At 38.9% G+C, this 15,652-nt stretch overlaps 1 protein-coding gene across 1 annotated transcript in view; it reads right to left on the bottom strand.

Moving 5' to 3' along the window:
* Positions 1–4,942: 4,942 nt before the first annotated feature.
* The window catches only part of LOC107732929 (uncharacterized), a 27,773-nt gene continuing 17,063 nt past the window's right edge, over positions 4,943–15,652 (bottom strand). The window contains exon 4 of the mRNA XM_016544368.1: positions 4,943–5,166. Coding sequence (XP_016399854.1) covers positions 4,943–5,166 — 224 coding nt within the window. The remainder of the gene's footprint in view (positions 5,167–15,652) is intronic.

The raw sequence follows: 15,652 nt of genomic DNA, 5'->3' as shown, positions 1-15,652 counted from the left end.
CGTAGAGACTCTCTTAGGTAGACTTTTGAAATACGGGGACACTCGAAATGTCCTCATAAATCATCTTCTCGTTGTAATACCTATGTCATACCCATGTCATTATACAAATTTGTGTCCTCATAAATCACAAAAACGCTACCACACTCAATTCAATTCATATTGCTTTCAAGTTCAAGTTCAAGTTCAAGTTGAGCTTTATTGTCATTCTGCTACATGTGGGGACATACAGTGGAACGAAATGTCATGCCTCACAGGACCACGGTGCTACATAAATACAGGCATAAAACAATGAAGTAAAACAGTAAAAACCTATACACAACTAGCCTACTGACTGACATGACATGACATTTATTGGCATGACATACTTAGGTACATATTGCCAAAGCATTGCACATAGCAGAATAAAAACAAATAAAACAAAAATACACGTAAAATACATCCACATACTGTATATATATATTTATATAAACATTGATGGTACTACTAATGCAGATGTGTTCACTCTTTAACTCTTAGTTTGTGGCATTTATAAATATAATGTGCTACCAAAGAGGAAGTAGGTCCTTCACCAAGTAATATTCTTAATTTGTGGTTTTCATGGAGCGACTGGAAGTCAGGAATGCTCTGCTGTATTTGACTGTACAGTGAGTCTCTTAAGGATGTGTATTTGTCACAGTGAAGGAGGAAGTGCTCCTCCGTCTCAACTGATCCTGATCTACATTCAGTACAGATGCGCTCTTCTTTAGGTAACCACGTGTTTTTATGTCGTCCTCTCTCTATGGCCAGCTGGTGGTCACTCAGTCTGTACTTGGTCAGTAAATGTCTGTGTGTTATATTCCTGACTGAGACCAGATAGTCAGCCAGACTGTACTCTCTGTTGAGTTTCAGATAACATTGGAGACGACTTTGGTCTTTGGTTTGTTCTTTCCAATGCTGTATGTATTCTTCCATGTTTTTAGGCTTGGTGATATCGAGTGCTTTGTTAGTCAGATCTGACACCATTACACAAAGATGACTTTTTTGAGCACTCTTTGTTTGTGCTTTAAAATGAAGAGAATCTTCTGAACTAGAGTTTAAGTGGATCCAGAACTTTAGAACTCTTTTTTTAATGATTAGTTGGTGATATCGAGTGCTTTGTTAGTCAGATCTGACACCATTACACAAAGATGACTTTTTTGAGCACTCTTTAAAATGAAGAGAATCTTCCGAAATAGAGTTTAAGTGGATCCAGAACTTTAGAACTCTTTTTTTAATGATTAGATTTAGGGGGAGACGGCCTAACTCGGCTCTGCAGGCGTTATTAGGTGTGTTTCTGTGCACATGAAGGATGCTTCTGCAGAACTCTACATGCAGAGCTTCTAAAGGGTGTTTGTGCCAGTCCTTATGACTGTAGTTACTCGTAGCACACTCTGTCTCTCTCTCTCTCTGCGTATGCGTGAGCGTTTGTTGAGCGTGTGAGTGGGTGAATGGAGCGTGGTGAGTGTGTGAATTTTCTTTTGTGTGGCCGCTGTGCCAAACAAAGTTCTTTCTTTTTTCTATCTTTTTTCCCCCCCCTTGTATTAAGGGTTTTTTGTAGTGTAGAGTCGTGAAGGTTGTCTATCTGCCAGTATTTATTACTGGCAGAATGACTTCAGTTGTGAGGAGTTTAGACTTCCTCACACGGCGTCATGCCGTGAAAATAGACTCGAAGGCTAGTGTTGAGGACTGTAGTCTAGCGGTGGGAGAGGTGGTTGGCTGTGAGAATGTTGTGTCAGCTTCGAGAATGAACAACGCGGTTGTTGCTTTTATGAAAACTGTTGAGTTGGCGATCATCATGGTTGAAAGTGGAGTCGTAATTGACAATGCGTTTGCTCCAGTGTTACCGTTGTCCACGGCGTCAAAGTAGGTTATCCTTTCAAAGTACCGCCTTTCATTAAAAATTAGGTGCTTGCACAAATGTTAGAGCGATACGGTAAATTGGTCTCTCCAATAAAAATGATTCTAATTGGCTGTAAATCACCGTTACTAAAACATGTAGTGTCGTTTAGACACTTTGTGTTTATGGTGTTAAAGGATAACAGAGAAGAGTTGGACTTAACGTTTAACTTTAAGCACGATGAATTCAATTATGTGATCTATGCCACAACTAATAACATGAGATGCCTTAGTTGTGGTGAAGTAGGACACCTTGTGAGGGCTTGCCCGAGAAACGAAGAAAAATCCAAGCACAATGTTTTGTCGGTCTCGGTTGAAAAGGCAGGTGAAGATGAGGAGGTAGTACATACTGTTAGAGAGGAGCTGCCTACAACAGCTAATGTAGTTGGAGAAAACAATGCACAAAAATCTGCAGATGTAAACCTAATAGATCTATCAGGTGATGCAGCAGCTTCGAAACAAACGGGCGATGAAAGACAAACTGTGGTTAGATGGAAGAAGATTCTGTATCTGATAAGATGCAGTCAGCTAATGGTTCAGGTGATAGGCAGAGTTCTGACAAAAATCAAGACGTAGAGCTGGTAGGAGATCATTGTTTATTGGAAGAACAGGATGAGTGTGTTTTTAAGACCTCACAAAAGAGAAGAATGAAGCAGCGTCATTACAGTAAACCAAAAAGAATGTATTTGAGGAAAGTTGATTTGAGTCAAACTGATACTGAGAGTGAAACTGATCTTTCTGAGTGTAGCATTTCCTTTGATCAATCTCAAGATGAGTTACCAAATCATTCTTACAATGTAGATGATATTAAACTCTTTTTGAGAGTAACTAAGAATGCAAGGAATGTACGCATTACTGAATACTTTCCTGATTTGGAGCAATTTGCTGAGAAAGCAAACATTTTCAGGAGTGAAGGTCTCTTTTCTGATCAAGAGATTTACAGGTTGAAAAATATTCTCACCAAAGTTAATGTACAGTTAGGGACTAATGTTGGTAATGAAAAACATTAGAACTACACTTTTATGAGATGAGTTTCTATTGGTGTTTCTTGTGTATCCTTTTCTTCTCTTTGATGAGAGAATTTCATATTGCTTCTCTCAATTTGAATGGAGCACGAGAAGGAAAGAAAAGGTTTGAACTATATGAGCTAATCAAGATAAAAAAATAGACATTTTGTTTGCACAAGAAACACGTAGTGATGCTTTTAATGAAGCTGATTGGGCAAGTGAATTCGATGGGTTATCCATTTGTAGCCATAACACATCTTTAAGTAGAGGTGTTGCTATCCTGTTCTCAAAGAACTTTATTCCAGTTTCATAACAAGTTGAAGAAATTGTAAAGGGAAGATTTTTAAAGATAAGAGCTCAATCTGAAAATCAGTTTTATGTTTTTTTTTTATGTATCTATGCTCCCACCAAAGCAGTTGAAAGAATGGTTTTTTAAAGTATATTATGTAAAGCAATAAGTGATTGTAACACTGAAGATTTGTTTTTAATAGGAGGGGACTTTAACTGTACGGAAACTGCCTCTGATAGGAATCATGTTGAGCCCCATATGGCTTCTCGAAAAAGACTTGTTCAATTAATAGAAATGCATGATTTAACAGACATATGGATACATTTTCATAAGACACAGAGGCAGTATACTTGGCTTCATTCATACAATAATATGTTGTCTTTAGCAAGGTTGGACAGATTTTATGGTTTTAGTCATCAACTTAATATTTTCAGAGATTGTTCTATTATTCCAGTCTGCTTGTGGTTCCAGCAAACCCATCACTTTATCACAATTTCACCATCCAGTTAGGCTCATCAACCATAACTCCTTCAAAAACAGCCAGAAACCTTGGAGTTATGATTGATGATCAGCTTACTTTCTCAGACCACATTGCTAAAACTGCCCGGTCCTGCAGATTTGCTTTATACAACATCAAGAAGATCAGGCCCTTTCTTTCAGAACATGCAACACAACTCCTTGTTCAAGCTCTTGTTCTATCCAGGCTGGACTATTGCAATGCTCTCTTGGCAGGTCTTCCAGTCACTTCTATCAAACCTCTACAATTAATCCCGAACGCAGCAGCAAGATGAATATTTAATGAGCAGAAAAGAATGCACGTCACACCTCTGTTCATCAATTTGCACTGGCTACCACTCTTACATTATCTGTTCCCTCCTGGTGGAATGACCTGCCCAACTCAATCCCAGCAGCCATCTCATCCTTAGCCATCTTCAGGAATCGGCTAAAAACACATTTCTTCCATATTTAATTGACCCTCTAACTCTAGCACTCTCTATTCTAATTCGATTATTAAAAAAAAAAACCTTGCTATGTGTACTGTGTTAAGCTAACTGAGACTTGTTATAGCACTTGCATATCATTGCTCTTTTGTTGATTTTGATTGCTTCCATTGTCCTCATTTGTAAGTCGCTTTGGATAAAAGCGTCTGCTAAATGACTAAATGTAAATGTAGTGAATAATTGCCTGTTCCAACCCATATCATACCCACAAGTCAAACATTTAAATCTTTCCACTTCAAACTATTCTTTCTATAATTGTAATTTTCTTTTAAATAGTGTTCAGCCCCAGCCAAGCAGCCAGCATCAGCTACTCTTCACATAAGAACTCAAATGAAGTCAAACCTCAAAACAAAACCTGAAAAGTCCTGTTATACTAAAAGTAAAAAATAAAATTATATTTAAAAAAATTATAACTTTTAACTAACTTTCCCGCATGCTTTCTTTCACAGACTTGAATTTTTTTTTTTTAAATGACAACTTTAGAACAACTTTTGTTAGACCAATGCTTTTTTCAGCTTGTGGCCTTTATCACGGTCATCATAAAACATACTGCAAACATGAAACTCTATTTGAAATGTTGTTGGCAGTATGTTTTATGATGACCGGGATGAAGGCCACAAGCTGAAAGGCACTGGTTTAACAATAAAGTTATTCAATTTCTTTAAGTGTTGCTGTGGCTTTAACTTCTTTCAACAAAAGCTGCCATGCCAGAGAGTTGCATCTTCACAGCATTATCTGCACTGCAATTTCTTTTTGTAAGCTGTAATGCGATTATAAACGTAAAATTTTACGGTCTTCCAATCGCGGTTCCTCAGAGCTTCTGGTTCAGCTTTCAAGCATTTCTCACAGTCACTCTTTGCTGGTACAGTGCCAGATATGATGAATGGCTTCAGGTGCCTTTCCACCGCCTGCACCTCTGTCTGCTGCCAGGGAGTTTTCTTCTGGGCAGTTTTACCTTAAAGTGATCAGAAAGAAAGAAATGATTAAGAGTGTGTGCTGGAATTCCAATCTGAAGTTCTGAATCATTTAATCAGTATTTACGTCAGCATCTATCCACCTTTTTCCTATGCCAAATGATGCTTTGCGCGAACTATGGGTGGAACTTCTGTTACGACGTAAACAATCATTCGCTGCAGTCACAGTGTCACTTCTCATTCATTCATATCAAGATGTGGAATCACACGCTGACAGAACTTATAAAGGACAACATCAACATACCCGTCCCTTCCTTAATAGAGGAATGTGAGGATGATTTAAAAAAGTGGCCGCGCATAACGTACAGTAGCATTTTTAGCTACTTTGTTGATTTAATTGCTTGTGATGGTAAGGCAATGAGCAATTTGAAAAGCTCAGAGGCTTACCAATACCTTCACAGTAATAAAGTAGGTAGTGTGCTATTCCAGGATGTGGGCAATCCTTGAATGTGAAGCCGAGTGTGAAGGCAAAATGTGAGCCGAGTCAAAGCCTGAATGTGTCACACCATAAAGCTTGGGTTTTAGTGTCTACGTCAGGTGTCATACAGACGGCAGGGTGCTCATGTATCGCAGGTCCAGGGCACTCAATGTAGTCACGCAGCTGCAGTAATGTGGAAGGTCAGTAAATACATGTAAAAAAAAAGAAAAAAAGATGATGATGATGATGATGATGAAGACCCACTTTAAATAAACTGTGTTTAACGACTATGTACTAACATTTAAACGCATGTCATGTACTGATGTGCAAAGGAAGTGGAATGCAGGCACGAGGAAGAATGTAGGGCTGAGGAAGGCAAAACACATCAACTTTAAGACATAGACAAGGACACACATATCCAGGCCCATCATCATAGAAAATAACCAAAACAATCCAAGGTTTTTATTTAGCACAGTGGCTAGATTAACAAATAACCAGACGCCACCCGATCTAAATATTCCCTCACAGTTTAATAGTAATGACTTTATGAATTTCTTCACTGATAAAATAGATAACATCAGAAATACAATAACAATATTAATCAGGTTGTGTGTGTTCGCTCGAACTGATTTGCTGAAACCAAAACAGGGACGATAATAGGTGAGCGCCAGCCAATGAGATTGCCTTTTGCGCATTAGTTCCGCCCACTACCGGAGAAAGCCGGCAGTTCTTAAAAGCTAAAGAATTCCAAAGGAGCACTGTTATTTTGACAAGAAAATACAACAAAGAATATCGTTTACATGTAGCGCGTCAATTCTCTCTCTCTCTCTCTGCGTGTGTGTGAGACAAAGTGACGGCAAGGTGTGCGCCTTCACACTAGTCATCCAACTCATGAAAAGCCGAGGGCACGCTGTGGAGAGGAGAGGCCTGGTGATCCATCCTGAACATCCTTGGTTGGCAGCTAGCCCAGATGGCATCCTAGACTCAACAAAGCTTCTCGAGATCAAGTGTCCCTTCAAGAGCTCCATGTCACTTACTGAGTTTCTGAATCGACCAAATGGTGACATCAGAAGCTTAGGTGATGGGCAGTATGTTATTCTTCCGGATGGAAAGGATGGATACTACCTCCAAGTGAGCAAAAACAAAACAAAACAAAAACAAAACATACATACATGTAGATGACAACCTAACTCATAATATGCATATAATAAAAGCACTATTTAAATTAATATAAAGTATAAATTATATTGTGAGCACATTTTTGCAATCCAAATTCAATTCAATTTGATCAAATTATTGAACTTTGAAGTGTGACATCTTCCTTCAGGTCCAGTTGACCATGATGTGTGTGGGTCTACTGAGCTGCCAGCTGGTCATCTGGACATCAACTGAGCTCCTAGAAATGGACATTCCATTTGACAAAAATATGCAGAAGCTCATGTGCAACAGCTACAGAAATGTTACTTTTTACACATGCTGCCAGCATTAGTTGATGATTTTGCTGATAAGAAGATAGATCTGTGCAAGAAATACCTGCAGCTTTTAAACAAATAGAGGGTGAGGAATGTGGTACACAGTATACAAACATACCAATACAATGCAAATAAGTTTCATCAGTTTATTTTTTAAGCAACATGAGAATGAAATACATGAAAGAATCCTGTAAATATTTTTACTGTCTACATAGTGTACAAAAACAACATGTATTAACAACATGTATCTTGTTAATGACATTAAACTATAAGCACATGCAGTTTAAGTGATGATAAATGTTCATCTATGTGCTTGAGATAAGCTCCCCTCTTAGATTTACAAGAGCAGCACAAATTCGTATATTTTGTCAAACTCTGGGACCAAATTAATAGGCAAAGTCTGTGAGATAATCTTGTACACCTTTAGCCGCCTTATAGCACGTTCAATGTGAATGCGGGCATGAGCAATGTGTCGCGTGTGGGTGACTTCCTCATTAGTCAGCTGGCACTGTTTGCGTGTAAATGGTGGAATAACTAAATTCACCTTGCGTTCCTCCAATAAGTCCCTGATAGTGAATCCACGGTCCGCCATCTCCTCATCTCCGGGCCTCAAGCAGTCCAGAAACCCTGAGTTCTGTGCAATGTACCTGTCGCTACATTTGCCACCATAAGCCTCTGAAATAAACATGACTAATCCAGATGGAGAAGTTGCTACCAGATACTTCAGAGTATTACTGGCATAATAGTGACTGTACGATTCACTTCTTGAATCTAGATGTCTAGCCTTCTGTAGAACAGTTTCTGTGCAGTCAATTATACAAGTAGTGTTTGGAAAATGATCTTTAAAAGCCTCTGGCGGAGTGGCCTTGATGGTTTCACGGGGCAGCCATGGAATAAAATCCTTGGTATGCTTGTACAAAACATCTATCCAAAATTTCACCGTTTTGCTGACTTGACCATGTGACTTGCCAAAGCGTTTTGCCAAGTCAGCAATGACAAAGTTCTGTCTGAGTTTCATAAGTGTCATCAAGATTTGGTCTGCAACAGGCATTGCAGATGAAGTAGGGGTAAAACCTTGCAGGCAGGATACAAGAGTGTGGAACTCAAGAAGTGGAATACCTGTGTACAACAAGCAGTCTGCATTGTTTGTCAATGTATAACTTGCAGCTGGCTGTAACTCAGGGGGTGGTGCGAGTGTTAAGCCACATGGGATGGTGGGTCCTTTCGAATAAGTGTGGTCCTCCATCCATGGATCGGACCACTGCGTTTGGGCATCACAGAGGGAAGTAGGATTTTGTTCCACATCCATGGTATCAAGCTCACCTACAGGTAACAGAACAATTGCACACTGAGAATTCAATAAGAGTTGTTGCTGTGGTTGTTTAACAAAATAAGAAAAAGTCAGAAATGTATTTTAGGAAAAATTTTAAACAAGTAGAGGGTGAGGAATGTGGTACACAGTATACAAACATACCAATACAATGTAAATAAGTTTCATCAGTTTATTTTTTAAGCAACATGAGAATGAAATACATGAAAGAATCCTGTAAATATTTTTACTGTCTACATAGTGTACAAAAACAACATGTATTAATAACATGTATCTTGTTAATGACATTAAACTATAAGCACATGCAGTTTAAGTGATGATAAATGTTCATCTATGTGCTTGAGATAAGCTCCCCTCTTAGATTTACAAGAGCAGCACAAATTCGCAGTATTTTATCAAACTCTGGGACCAAATTAATAGGCAAAGTCTGTGAGAGAATCTTGTACACCTTTAGCCGCCTTATTGCCCGTTCAATGTGAATGCGGGCATGAGCAATGCGTCGCGTGTGGGTGACTTCCTCATTAGTCAGCTGGCACTGTTTGCGTGTAAATGCTGGCATAACTAAATTCACCTTGCGTTCCTCCAATAAGTCCCTGATAGTGAATCCATGGTCCGCCATCACCTCATCTCCGGGCCTCAAGCAGTCGAGAAACCCTGAGTTCTGTGCAATGTACCTGTCGCTACATTTGCCATCATAAGCCTCTGAAATAAACATGACTAATCCAGATGGAGAAGTTGCTACCAGATAATTCAGAGTATTACTGGCATAATAGTGACTGTACGATTCACTTCTTGAATCTAGATTTTTAGCCTTCTGTAGAACAGTTTCTGTGCAGTCAATTATACAAGTAGTGTTTGGAAAATGATCTTTAAAAGCCTCTGGCAGAGTGGCCTTGATGGTTTCACGGGGCAGCCATGGAATAAGATCCTTGGTATGCTTGTACAAAACATCTATCCAAAATTTCACAGTTTTGCTGACTTGACCATGTGACTTGCCAAAGCGTTTTGCCAAGTCAGCAATGACAAAGTTCTGTCTGAGTTTCATAAGTGTCATCAAGATTTGGTCTGCAACAGGCATTGCAGATGAAGTAGGGGTAAAACCTTGCAGGCAGGATACAAGAGTGTGGAACTCAAGAAGTGGAATACCTGTGTACAACAAGCAGTCTGCATTGTTTGTCAATGTATAACTTGCAGCTGGCTGTAACTCAGGGGGTGGTGCGAGTGTTGTTTTGTTTGAAACAAAACATTTCACCGTCGGCACAACTCAGTCAACGCTGCTACTACTTCCGGCAGAAGTTATACCCATAATCGTTTTTACAGCAGCGCCTGCAGGAAAAAGGTGGATAGTGCAAGTAAAATTATTTGCACTCTACCTATAAATAGAATTACATTTGTCAATCAAACAGCAAGTTTTACATTCAGTCACCTGCCCTGAAATGATCATTGGTGAAAAGGAAAAATAAATTAGGATTAATGTCTTTCCTGTAAGTTATTTCTATGCATCAATCCACTCATTAAACTGGTCCAGGGGTTACTGATGTTTCAATTACTAGAACAACTACAGTTACTACTAGTCCCACTTAAAGTAGCTAGTAGATTCTAGAATCAACCAAGTAATCCTATAGACCAGGGGTCGGCAACCGGGTTGCCTCTTTCATGCCTCTGCAGTGGCTCCCTGAAGCTTAGGGGGAAAAAAATTTAATTAAAAAAAAAGTCTATTTTATTTTGTTGTATTTTTTTCATTGAAATATCTCTTATTTTTCAGATCGAAGTGATAGTTACATTAAAATAAAATGTGTTTTAATATTTTGTCGATCAAAAATTGCGTCATCCTAAATGCGTCGCGTGTCGTCGCAATGCCCGGTGAATAATTCTGATCCCCGGTAAGCTAACTATGGATAAATCTAAAAAAAGGAAAGTTTCGGAAGACAATAGAACATTTAATTATTCATGGACAGATTCATTTGCCTTCAATGCTGACGATGCTGGCTTACCTGTATGTTTGATATGTGGCGAAAAATTAGCAAACAACAAAAAATCTAATGTAGAAAGACATTTCCAGAACAAACACACGGCATTTGCCAAAAGGTACAAAGCTGGAGACGAACGAAAAAGAGTAATTTCGGAACTGCTGCGGAAAGCTGAGCAGAGCAAACATATTTTCAATAAGTGGATCAGCAAATTAGGGACATTAATTCGGCTCCAGCATACTCAATCGCCTGTGATGCATCAAAAGATGTAAACGATATTGAACAAATAGCGCTGTTCTGCAGATACGTGAACTCTGCTGGGCCACAGGATGAAATCATTGAGCTGATACCGCTAAAAGGCCAAACACGGGGGGAGGACACATGTGAGGCTGTGCTGGATTGCTTAAAAGCAAAAGAAATAAACACTACCCACATGGTATCAGTGGCTACTGATGGAGCACCGAGCATGAGAGGAGGACAGAAGGGGTTTGTGACTTTACTTCAGAGGTCGCTAGAAAGAAAGCTGCTGACGTTTCACTGCATTCTGCATCAAGAAGCACTGTGCGCTCAAACATTTTCCCCGGAATGCACAGACGTGATGAACCTTGTCATTCAGACTGTGAACAAAATAATGGCTAAAGGGTTAAACCACCGACAGTTCTGTTCACTATTAGAAGAAGTTGAAAGTGAGTATTCAGATCTCCTGCTGCATAACAAAGTCCGGTGGCTGTCCAGGGGAGAGGTCCTGAAACGGTTTGCTGCGTGTCTGGAACACGTGAAAACTTTCCTGGAAAGCAAAGGACTCGCCTATCCCGAACTGGAACAGCCAGATTGGCTAGAAAAGCTGTACTTCATGGTAGATATGACAGCGCACCTTAACACGCTGAATAAAGGTCTTCAGGGAAAAGGAAGCACAGCCCTTCAGATGCTGGAGGAGGTTTTGGCGTTCGAGCGCAAGATGACAGTGTTTGCCAGAGATGTACAGAGAGGTACGCTTTCTCACTTTCCCTCTTTAAGAGAGTTCAAAGAAGCACACAGTCAGATTAATTATGGCTATTTACACCGTGCAATCATCGCAATACAAACTGCATTTGGGGAAAGATTCTGTGAGTTCAGAGAGGAAAAAAACCACATTAGCCTTCCCTGTTACTCCCTTGAACATCGATCCATCCCTGTTGAACATGGCTGCATTTACAGACGTAAGTCAACCTGATCTTGAAATTGAACTGGCCGACATAGCTGATAAAGACGTATGGGTGTCTAAGTTCAAAAGCCTGACTGCTGATCTTGAGGATGTTGCTCGTCAGAAGGCCAGTCTTGCTCAGAATCACAAATGGAGCGATATTGAAAACCTCCCAAAACCCGACAAACTTGTGTTCGAATCATGGAATGCCATTCCCGACAATTATATGAACATGAAAAAGTATGCATTTGGAGTCCTGTCGATCTTTGGATCCACATACTTATGCGAGCAGCTTTTTTTCAGCATGAATTTCATAAAAAAGCTAACACCGCTTGCGCCTCATGGATGACAGCTTGCAATCCTGTGTGAAGATCAAAGGCACGTCTTACAGCCCTGATATAGATAAAATCTGCAGTGATGTTCAACAACAAAAATCACATTAATCAGGTGAGGAAGCGATATCATTTAATATGCTATTATTTTGCAAATATATATTTGTATATTTTACCCTGAACTAATGTAGTTATGTTTTATGTTCAGGCTTGATGGTTGATGCTGTACGTGACTGAGAAAAAAGATGACGACGGCACACTGAAATGAACTTCAGTCATGATGAAACATAAACTGGGAAATGTTTATGTTAATAAGTTAATTAATAAGTTCCACGTGAATTTTTTTGGTCAGATAGGGGCCAAAATGGCTCTTTTGAGGTTGAAGGTTGCAGACCCCTGCTATAGACCCTTTTTCTGTTAGTAAACATTGTGACGTTTTTCTGTGGGCAGAGCTTAGGTGGAGGCAGAACGATCCCCCTGACCGCTTCACTAACGTTACACTCTAAAAAAAAAAGGTTCTTCAGCGGTTCTTTGGAGTGGTTAAGGTGCTATATAGCACTAAAAGTGGTTCCCCTATGATTACAAACCAAAGAACTGCTTTCAGTGCTATATAGCAGCACTTTTTTTTAGAGTGTAGCTATGAAGTTTGTTAGCTTGTTTATTTAACAATGACTGGAGAAAATCCGATTTTACCTGCATATGTATGGTCACTCACTGTCCGGGACCGCGATTGTTATTTGAAAAGGTTAACTTTAACGGACGATTAAACCAGATTGGCCGCTCACTCAAAGCATGGACGATCTGACAGGACTACCTCCGGTTGAGTGACTCACATCTATAGAGAAACCTAACGTGTATAGTAAAGAGAAACTCACATCTGTCTGTCTAGTCATGAAGATGTATATATAATAGGCTATATAAATATCATTCCAATTTCAGCAGGCAACTGTTTTTACAGCTACTTGAGAGTGAACTGGGCCAAAATACAAAAAAGTAAAACATTCAATGTGATGGATATATTATTTGAAGATGTATGTATCATGTATTAGCCAAATTGTTATTTTAAAGTATATACCTCATGTAAATAATGTACGTTTACAGTGACATTACAGTAGGCTACATTTAATGTATGTGAATATTTTCTAGAAATAAAAATTCCAGAAACGAATTTAGAATTTTCTGTATTTGATTATTCTTTCTTACCAAGTTCTTAAAAACTCCAGCGACAATCAATCACAACAATGTATATACAATTACAGATGATTAAGCATATAAATCGTCAGTTTGTTGTTTTACACACATGCACACAGACATTATTTCATACACGGACATAGTCGTGAGATGCATAAGAAATATATAGACGCGTAACACAAACCATAATCCATAACAACAAAAGACAATACTTTATTTATCCTTTTCTGATAAGAAGTGTGCGCTGCAAACGCGAGTATTTTGATGATCGTTTCTGTCCAGTCCACTCGTTTTATCTCGTTTAACCACAGCTGTCGTCGGTTTTTTGTCTGGCAGTGGCAGCAGGTATGCGTTAAAATGTCAAATTGGAGCCTGTATTACGTCGATTCTGGCAACTAACATCACAACAAGATAGTTTAAGCTCCTTTTGTAGTCGAATCTGTGCTGGTTTGAATTGGCCGCCTCCAGTTTTCGCTTTTGTTTTGCCTCCAGCTAGCGCTGTGACCACAAAACGGGTCTATAAACAACTACAGATGGGTTTCTGAGCATTACGATCTAGAAATTCATCTGTAGAGAAGAACCATTTAGAAATTCTGAAATGTTTGATGTCTGCATTTATATATGCAAGATGTATTTTGAGTGTTTGTTCATCTGCAATACTAAGACGTCTCCTGTCAGATGTCAAATAGACATTTATTAGAATGCATTCTGGGACGTTTATCAGATTACACAGCAGATATTTCCCAGATCTTTAGCAGACGTCTTACAGATGTACTTGTGCTGTCTGGGTAGTTGAGATGCAGATACAATTAACTTTTATTACTGTCATTCATAATGTCTAAATATAATTTAATAAATACAAAATATATATATATATTAGGGAGTAGAAATGGCTAATAAGCCAACAAGTACTTCTCTGCAGCCATCTACTAGTGGTAATTTAATGTCTTTTTTATTTTTAAATAAGTGTTTGCTTTCCTACATTATGAAACTTTTAGTTGTATAAATGGGGCAACCTATGAAGGATGAACAAATAATGTCATCACATTAAGAATAACTTTCAAATTCGGTAATAGCTTTGAAGTGCTGGGAAAAATTAAACATTAGACCATTTCTGCCACAAGTTGTTCCGGTAGTTTTACTGTTAAATCCATGGTGAATGGTGGTGATTTGTGTTTATTGAACAGTGTTTTTCCTGGTTTCCACATCAGTAGCGTTTGTTCTGATATCTGTAACTTTAACAGAATTCTGCTTCTCACAAGATTTCACAGAGATGTTATTGAATTGGACTGCTTTCTTCACTGTATCTCCCAGCGCTGTGTATAATGGTGTCGCGTGATCGAGATCAGATAAACCGAGCAGATAAACGAGTAGCGCAGATTCGTTCCGCTTTTGGTTTGTTTGTCCAATGTAGCTCTTGTAAATCGGTCATGATGAGAACGCAAGGCTGTTCATTACATTTTTGGAATGGAGAAACCTTTCTTTGACTGAATGCGAGTTGCAATGACATCACGGGACGCGTCTAAGCCCAAAATCAGCGGAAAATCTGCGGCAATTATGAAAATTTGCGAGCTCTTGCGAAAATTGCGGAGTTTGCTTGATTTAGCGATGAATTCAGCGATTTCATTACAGACTGATTACTGTCAGGGTTCCCACACCTTGGTTATTCACCGTTGTGGAGATAAGCGTTTGCTTTAGTTGGGCTCTTGACACGTGACTTTCTTACATTAGTTTTTCTCTACTTGTTGTAACTGTGTTTATGAAACACATTGGTTATGATAAGAAAAACCAAGAGAAAATGTGTTCTGATTATATATTTGTTTTTTTGGTAATGATGTAGTTGTCATGTTGTAGCAGGTTCAGTGGTTATGTGTAATATAGTTTGTGTTATTGGTCACAACTGCATTTTAATGTATCTGTACTGTAGTTATGGAAATTTTGATTCTTTCAAGAGATTCGTTCATTTTCAGTTCGTTCACCAAAATGATTCGTTCAGATTCGTTCACTGATTTGTTCAGTGACCATTTCTTCATATTACATAAATACGCCAGCAGGTGGCGAAAAAGAGTGCCTTATCTGTTATGTCTTAAAGGGGTCATATGATGCTGCTAAAAAGAACATTATTTTGTGTATTTGGTGTAATGAAATGTGTTTATGCGGTTTAGTTTTCTTGCATATTTAACATTTTAAGTGTTTGGTCAGACATTTAAACATTCATAAATCGGGGATTAAACGTTGAGTTATGTTCTGTATGCTAAATATGAATATATAAACAAGTTTATTTGCACAGTAGCCTACCTATAACTACGCTTTGCATCCGCTTTCTGCTGATTGCTGATAGAGATTGACATGCTTAATGGCCGACTGACCCGGCCAGTACACTCTCATTCATTTCGTTCACGAACGAGATATGTACCAGTTCATTCAACTCACCAACGACATGTACCAGTTCATTCAACTCGTTCACGAACGAGATATGTACCAGTAGTTCGGTCATTCCGTTCACGAACGAGAATATCTCTCTCGTTCAGACTCAAAAGAAACTCGTTCAGTGAAGGGCGTATTCGTTCA

This window comes from Sinocyclocheilus rhinocerous, unplaced genomic scaffold, assembly GCF_001515625.1.
Source record: "Sinocyclocheilus rhinocerous isolate Xijiao unplaced genomic scaffold, SAMN03320098_v1.1 scaffold4992, whole genome shotgun sequence".
In the NCBI taxonomy this organism is placed as follows: domain Eukaryota; kingdom Metazoa; phylum Chordata; class Actinopteri; order Cypriniformes; family Cyprinidae; genus Sinocyclocheilus; species Sinocyclocheilus rhinocerous.
Note: the sequence above shows the minus strand (reverse complement) of the source record. Positions and strands in the feature narration are given on the sequence as shown.